Source organism: Sinocyclocheilus anshuiensis, unplaced genomic scaffold (genome assembly GCF_001515605.1).
Source record: "Sinocyclocheilus anshuiensis isolate Anshui unplaced genomic scaffold, SAMN03320099.WGS_v1.1 scaffold229, whole genome shotgun sequence".
Lineage (NCBI taxonomy): Eukaryota > Metazoa > Chordata > Actinopteri > Cypriniformes > Cyprinidae > Sinocyclocheilus > Sinocyclocheilus anshuiensis.
The window spans coordinates 1,318,247-1,326,964 of NW_015537957.1; the positions used below are offsets into that span (position 1 = coordinate 1,318,247).

An 8,718-nucleotide genomic window follows, 5' to 3' on the forward strand; every position below is an offset into this window, starting at 1 on the left:
AAAAAATGCAGATGAGCTGAAGGCCACTGTCAAAGAAACCTGGGCTTCCATACCACCTCAGCAGTGCCACAAACTGATCACCTCCATGCCACGCCGAATTGAGGCAGTAATTAAAGCAAAAGGAGCCCCTACCAAGTATTGAGTACATGTACAGTAAATGAACATACTTTCCAGAAGGCCAACAATTCGCTAAAAATGTTTTTTTAATTGGTCTTATGAAGTATTCTAATTTGTTGAGATGTTGGGTGGGTTTTTGTTAAATGTGAGCCAAAATCATCACAATTAAAAGAACCAAAGACTTAAACTACTTCAGTCTGTGTGCATTGAATTTATTTAATACACAAGTTTCACAATTTGAGTTGAATTACTGAAATAAATGAACTTTTCCACGACATTCTAATTTATTGAGATCCACCTGTAACTTAAAATATCAGGTGATTCTTTGAGTAAGTATGTTATATTGAAATGGGTTCAGCTGACATTATTTTTTTTTAAATGACCTTTTTAAGGCAGGAAGTTATGTTGATTTTGTATCGGATCAGCCATCAGCAACATGCTAATTACACGGATCTGCTCTTGTCCGTAGGTAAGCAGTTCCGGGTGCTGTTCTTGAGCACCGTTCGCACCCGTCACACCTGCAAAAACAAGCAGACGGCCATCAAGAGGAAGGAGCAGCTGGTGGAAGACTCCACTGAAGACCTGGACTACGGCTTCCTGTCTAACTACAAACTGCTGAACACCGCCATCACTCGAGCGCAGTCCCTGGTGGCCGTGGTGGGAGACCCCATCGCTCTCTGCTCAGTGGGACGCTGCAGGTAATCAGATGCTTTTTAAATAGCTTCAAAACTCACTCTGTTGGAGTTCAGGACTATTTGTGTTTATTTTTGAAAATGTGAACAACATATGGGCTTTATTTAAGCATTTCTGCAATAAAAGAATCAACTTGAATCATTGCGCTCTGAATGTTGTCGCACTCGTTGACGGGGATAGGCCTGTCTGGATGTGTGTGCTGGGCAGACAGTGGCTCGTTGCTGTCTAGTTTTGGTGAGTACCTGTGTAGTCAGTGTTCCCACAGGAAGTGCTGTCCCTCTGCCTTCCCATCATGCACTTCACCACTGTCAGCTCGGACTAACACGCTCCTCACGCACTGACGCTTCAGACATTGCTTCTACATAAGGGACATCAAATTGTTTGGCGCCATCAAATTGTATGTTGAAAATAATCAACAACAAATTTGATTATAAAGAAAACAGAACAAACTAATCCCATACCACCCTCCTCACCCTAGAGACCTAAGTAATGCCACAACAATGGGCGGTCAACGCCACGTACTTACTCAACCTACGCTATCAAGATAATGGAGAAGGACAAGCCAAATCTTATCAAAGTAATCCAATTTGTTTAACAAAGAGTAACAGATTTAGTTCTAAATGTCATAACTTTACAGTTTCTTTCAGCCTCCGTTTAACAGATGGAAATTTAGTTTGTTTCCAAAACCTCATAAGTTTCTTTGCAACAATAAGGCTATAGGACAGCAACTGTAAGTGAATTTGTTTTAATTCTGATGCCAATTCAATATGGACTCATGGATTCTATCTGATGGTTCTGGCTTAAGCAAACCGCATGTTTTGTGCATATGTTATTTTGTCCCATTCTCAATGCAAAGCGGCATCTGCAGATCTGTCTTCGTTTGGAATCTCAAACTCTTTTTGTTGGTGACATTTTTTGCAGTATACAAAAAAAGCACAGTGTCCCACAGTGCACTGCGTCCGACCTTCCATTTTTAGTGTAAACCATTCTTAAAACCATTTCATTTCACTTTTATCCTCTTTTATCCACTCACTGAAATAAACATGTAACATAATAAGGTTGTAATAACAATGTAGTCATTACCTTATGAGCTCTTTTATGAGCATACTTTTTGTTAAACAAACAAACAAAAAAAAAAACAGTAGGCGGTATGTACTGTGCATTTTCCAACCATTGATTAAACAATCAGCCTTGGGTTTAAGAATCAATGGTAACACTTTAGATTAGGGAACACACATTCGCTACAAACTCCAAGTTCTCCCTCAATAAACCACTAATTTGCTGCTTATTGATAGTAAATAAGCTAATTGTTGTAGTTTAGGTATTGGGTCTGGTTAAGGGATCTAGAATATGTTAATGCAGAATAAGGCATTAATATGTGCTTTATAAGTACTAATAATCCGCCAGTATGCTAGTAATACACAGCTAATAAGCAACTAGTTAATCGTGAATAGTAGGGGTGTAACGGTACATGTATTGTATTGAAAATTTTCGGTACGGGTCTTTCGGTTCGCTACACGTGTATCGAACAAAAAGGTAGCAGTCGCCTGTGCCTGTGACCTTTGACCCCTTGTGTTTTGGCTCTTGTGCTGGTTCTCAGATGTGAATATGACAGTGTGTGTTGCTGTCGGGCAGGGTTGGGCGTTCTGTGTGTGTGTTTATATCGGTATGTTGACACTCAGAGAGCTGTCTGTCACTTCGCTGGCAGCCCTCTGCTCCTCCGGCTCTATCCTCCCTAGCTGCAGCTCCGCTGTCGCTATGGCGACAGACTCATATCAACCAATCGCTAGAGCTCGCCCACAGGAAATGTCAAGCTGAAGGGCCTGGCAATTAAATCGGTGTGTGCGGCGAGGACTCTGTGCTCTGAGCTAGCTGAATGGACCGCACTGTTTAACTGACTTCAGTAATCGAAACCTTAACCTCGTGACATGACGAATTATGACCACTCCAGCTAAAGTGCCGTGATTGTTTCAGAATGTTTTTCAATGTAAAATGTTTTTCACAGATCAATATATGGTTTAATTTAATGAAAACATTTTCAAACATTTTGACCCCAAAATATAAAATAATAATAATAAAATATATAATCATTTGTGTATTTTTTTTAAATACCTCCATGTATGTATAAATATTGTAATTTATTAAACTTCAACAAAAAAAAGTTATAAAACTTTTTTTAAAATGTGTATATAAAAACTAAAAAACGTATTACAATAAAATATTCTATTAAATTTTCTAAAATTTGTATTTTGCATTACAGTAATAAAAATGACAAAAAAAATTGCATTATATTTATGAGAATTTGGGAGTCAAATGTGCCTGATTGGCATGAAAATGTCACAATGGAAAAATCGTCATGGTTTTAAAAAATAGGCTTTTATTTAGTAAAATATGCAAAATATGCTAATTATTTTTTGGATATTTTTCTGACCCAAACATGTTTTATAAAGATAACAATGAAAACATGTTCACATTTTAACCCAAAATCTAAAGAAAAACAAATTATATTTACTGGATACTGGAGTTAAAATCAGCATTAGAAAAATACCACCAAGAAGTTTAAATACTATAATTTATTATTTAAACTTAAAAGAAAAATACTTTTATAGCTTTTCATTTTATAAAGTTTCTCTTTTTTTCATTACAGTAATGAAATGACAAAAAAAAAAACATTACAGCAGTGAGTTTTCAAGGTCAGATGTGCTTAATTGTCATGAAAATGTCACAATGGTTTTAAAAAATAGGCTTAATTTCATTTGGCAAATTATAGTTTCGAACAACTTTCTTATTCTTTTCTTTTATTTATTTTTTAAATATATTTTTCCTGTCCCAGATATGCTCTTGAGGGGTTACATGGGATTCCCTTATACACCTTTGACAGATAAATGTGTGTTTGCTGCAGTTCTAGCTGGCTGCTGTATAACAAATCCACTGTCTACAAGCTGTTTTGCATCTAATTCAGTCTGTCACTGTAGCTTCAACTTGTCAACTCCTCATCAAGCTCCTGATTAGTTCAATCAGTTCCGCTTCCTCAAGGCCTCATCATATTATCTGAAATGAGTTCTGCTGTCTGAGGAGGAGGGGTCACAAACTATTGCTCGCGGAGTTGGCATGTATTGCGAACACTAACTCAACTTGATGTCTTGAACTGTCTGCTGCTGATATTGCTCGTGTCGATGTGTGTGACACTGGAAGATGCGAAAGTGTGTAGCACTGCTGAGATCAGGACAGATTTCCCATCAGGGACAGTGAAGTATAGCATCTCTGCTTGAGCTGTTGCTTAGAGGTTTGTGCAGTAAACCGACAACAGAGTGTCAAGTGCATCAACCCTTAAATTTATACCAAATTTATAGTAATCATTAATTAGGTACATATTGCACATTAGATACAATATGCTTAAAAACCGCAGTAATTATGCACTGCATGTGGCGCCCAACGTAGGGCTTTCATAAAGATTATGATACTTTCATCTGTTAACCTGCTTATGCAACTTAAAGTACCTACAGACCTGGGGATTTACTACTTTGTGGGAGTAGATAATAGCTGCGTTTCCATTACCCTTCAAATTGCGCAAACTGAAATTGCGAATCGAAAATACGGCTAATGGAAACGCATGAAATTCGCAAAAACTCCCATATATGGCAAAAAAGTTTTTATGCTCTTATGTTTTTCGGGCAATTTGAAAAATAAATATTTCGCAAAACTACAATGGAAACAGTTTTTTTTTTTTGTCTCCTTCGATAATGACTAGTGCAGTGGCTGCGATGTACATAAACCTACCAACATCCGTCGCCATTAATTTATTGCGAGAGGAAAAAATTACGTTTTAGCCGCATAACATCAATTTATAGAAACACCGTCAATTCGCAATAGGTTTTATCGACATTTATAAAACATCGCAAAAGTTTTGCGCAAATCTGTAATGGAAATGCACCTTATATTTTTAAGCAGCTCTATTGAGTTCACAAGATGCGGCTTTCTGGTAGTAACCTTATAAATCAGCCAGGCTGATTAATGTGCTGGAATGGCTTATTAATATATTATTGAAACTGGCTGATAAACTCTTTAGCAGATTATAATCTTGTGTTACTTCCCAAATCCAGCAGCGTTATCAGTGAATAACAGAGCTGGGTAGATAACTTACAAATTGTAATCCATTACTGATTACAAATTACATGACAAAAATTGTAGTTAATAGTAGGACTGCACAATTAATCGAAATTAAATCGCAAAGGCAATAAATCGCAATTAGGCAGAAACTGCGATTGTCATGCGTATCTTTCAGTGAAGCACGGTTCTGTGATCAGTAGTAAATCTTTATCCGAAGGCCAGAGGGCGCTCTCGCGCTGAAAATCCAAATATGCCAGGAAATGCCTATCGCTGCAGCTGAATAAACAGAAGATTTAACTGCTTTCATTGATTCAACGTGACTAATAAACACACGACTACGGCAATATATGGTTTATCTGAGTTTTTATTATTATAATTTTCATCATAATAAAGTATATCTATAATGAAATGCTAATCGACATAGCCTTTATCACTGCTTAGAAGACAATGAAATATTGTGTGCCTTAATTATTCTGTTTAAGAAGCCACATCATCTCACAGAAGGATTTATTTCAAACACTCGACTGGTGTTATGAAGTGAGTTTTGAGTAAAAACATGTTATTAAATGTGGTATTTTCACGTGCTCTCAGATGGAGCAGCATTTACTACACAGAGCCGCAGTTCACTGAGAACATACGCAAACAGCTGTCATTATCGCAAACGATTTCGTCAATTTCCTAATCCTACGATTATATCGTCTGCGATTATGAATGCGATTTTGCATAGCTTGTCAGAGAACTACGGCTCTGTGTAGTAAATGCTGCTCCACCTGAAAGCAGGTGATGGAGATTTACTACTAATCACAGAACCGGCTTTACTGACAAAATGTGCATGACAATCGCGATTAATCGCGTTCGATTAATCGTGCAGCCCTAGTTAGTAGCGCAATCCTTTACATATATGTATTTTAGCTAATGTAATCAGATTACTTTTGACCTATCGTTTTTCACATTGATTAAATAGGATAATCTTGTACCATATCGACATAAAAATGCAAAGAATAAGAAAACATTCCATTTATTGTTATAAAACATCATGAAGTGCATTAAACATTAAATCTGACTCAGTTCAGATTAAAAACAAAATGTCCTCAGGGTAAATAAAGTTTTATGGCTTTTAGAAGTTTTCTTTCATAAAACACTTGAAAGCATGAGGTTTTGAACCCACATTTCAGAATTGTTGACTCATGTTTACAGATAATATATTTTGGCCCCTCATGGGCCCCCTCTTTAAAGAAAATTACTAGAATTGCCATGGGCTTAAACTCACATCGGTCAACCACTGACGCTGTCTGTACCGTGACGCAAGCAATCCCAGCCTGTAAATTATCTTCAAGCATCTCTTATCAGCCTTAAACCAACCAAAATCTTACAGCTTCAAACGTTACAAGATCCCTCATCTGCCGTTTTCAGAGGCAGGAGATTACACGGTGACGCGTCGAGTTTCTCCAGCTCTGAGTCACAGTGGAGGGCTGAGATTGTTTGAGATTGATGTCACTGGAGTCAGGATTGTGAATTTCTCTTTCCAAGCTGCAGCGATATGAAATACAGCTATTAGGGAGAGAATCAGTCATATGTCTGCCTTCCATGTGTCTTTACCAGTCAGATGTGAGATCAGATTTGGTTTCTTACATTGCATGTTACCCTGCTAATGTGATTTTGAGTCATTTGTAACCCAATAAGTTGATATTCAATGGTGCATGAACTCCATTGTTTTCACTCATGACCGAGTCACTAACTCCAGTCTGAATACGAGCAGCGTCTCATTTTGTTCTACAAGGGTTCCAGTTCTGCGCCTTGTTTTACATATTGGATTAATAATGGATGTTTTTACCCCTTAGGGATTCTCAGAATGGAAATCTGTACTGTAGAGTAAATAGCTAAAAGTAGTTATGAGTACTGCTTTCAAAATGCTCCAGCAACACGCTAGTTTACAAGCAAGTAGTGGTGTGCCACAACAAAAGACTGAATCTCTGGTTTAAAAATCTTAAAAACTGCACGAGCTGAATGAATAACCAAATGCTTTCTTAAACTGTTCTCTCTTTCTGTGGAATTGGAAAATCCATTTAATTCTAATGAAAGAGTTTTCAGACAGTTCATGTAAATTATCCCATTTAAAAAATTAACAGAGCAGTAGTCCCTGCATGGCATTATAATTGTTGTTTTTTTTAATCATGAAACATTTATTAAATTCTGCTCTTTTACTTGGTTTGAGACTCATTATAAATCAAATATTATTTAGTGCAAGTTCAAAGCTGTTCAAAATTAATAGCTGAAAAAAAAAAGTATTTGGTTGAATTGTATTTTAAGTCATAAGATATTGCCCCCTTAAATAGCTTCAGTGTCATAAACTACTTATGTTAGTAGCTTGTAGTTTAGATAACTACTTTTTAAACTGCAGTTTAACTACTTTAAATGATGACCAGCTTGTAGTATCTCGAACGTTTGGGTAATGCTCAAATTAAAACCCACTGAAAATCACGTTTCCCCTCTTGCTCTCCATCCGACTTCATATAATCACTCTCCACTGACAGCCATTGGGCATAACAAATCTAGTTATGGGCGGCTGTGTTGGTGTTGGAAAGTGTTTTATGTTTATGAAGAGTGTTTCTGATTCACTGTATTTGTCCCAGGCAGCATTGTGTTTCGATTGTTATTTTGGTGCTTGAATGTGGCTTAATTTAGATTTTGATTGTGCTATACTGATTAGTCACGAGTAAAGTGAAAGGTTATGCTCAAGCGGTTTATTTTTGGCCATGGTCTGTATATGATTTTGGGACAAACACTTTCAATGTTTTTGTCTGTAGTTTAACAATCAGGCTGCACTAAATTGAAACTAGATGGTCCTTACATGGCAGCAAAAGAATAATGTTAAAGTTGTTTTTAAAGCTTGTTTTTAGCTGGCTGTGCGCAGGAATCGACACATAGCAACCCTCTACACACACCTTGGCAATATAATCGGTATTTGGCTAGTAAATTTTTTTGTTTACTCGCCAGACTGATATACTATTTTACACACACACACACGTTTACTTAGCTATCTAAATGGGGACATTACATAGACTTCGATTGTTTTTATATACAGATAGTTATACACTTTTTAACCTAAACCCACCCCTACCCCTCACAGAAAACTTTCTGCATTTTTACAATTTCAAAAGTAAAAAAAAAAACTTTGTTTACTTTATTTTTATAACAGTTTTACAAATGAGGACATCCACAAATTGAGGTTTTTGCCGATTTAGTCGCATGTGCGAGTGATTTACTTGCAATGTAGAGGGTTGCATAGCATCTTTCTTTTGGAAATGTAGTTGTTTGGTTAAATAGATGCAAGGTGAAAAATACCAATTGAATATGCAAATATTAGAATGGCTTTGTCAGTGGGTTTTTGAGTAAGGCAATTGGAAAATTTTTAGGTCACACTTTATTTTAAGGTCCAATTCTCACTATTAATAAACCATTACCTATGATTTTAAACTCCTAATGTGCTGCTTATTAATGGTTAGTAAGGTAGTTGTTAAGTTTAGGTATTGTGTAGGATTAGGGATGTAGAACATGGTCATGCAGGATATGTGCTTTAAAAGTACTAATAAACAGCCAATATGTGACCCTGGACCACAAAACCAGTCTTAAGTCACTGGGGATTCCAGATTTTTAAATAGCCAAATATTGTCCTGTCCTAACAAACCATACATATATGGAAAGCTTATTTATTCAGATTACAGATGTTGTATAAATCTCAATTTCGAAAAATTGACACTTAAAGGGTTAGTTCACCCAAAAATGAAAATTAGGCTA

The 8,718-nt window shown here is 36.5% G+C and overlaps 1 protein-coding gene across 1 annotated transcript in view; it reads left to right on the forward strand.

The window, feature by feature from the left end:
- Positions 1–8,718, forward strand: part of helz (helicase with zinc finger) — a 71,236-nt gene that overhangs the window by 42,451 nt on the left and 20,067 nt on the right. Inside the window, exon 21 of the mRNA XM_016456861.1 lies at positions 587–815. Within this exon, the coding sequence (XP_016312347.1) occupies positions 587–815 (229 nt within the window). The remainder of the gene's footprint in view (positions 1–586; positions 816–8,718) is intronic.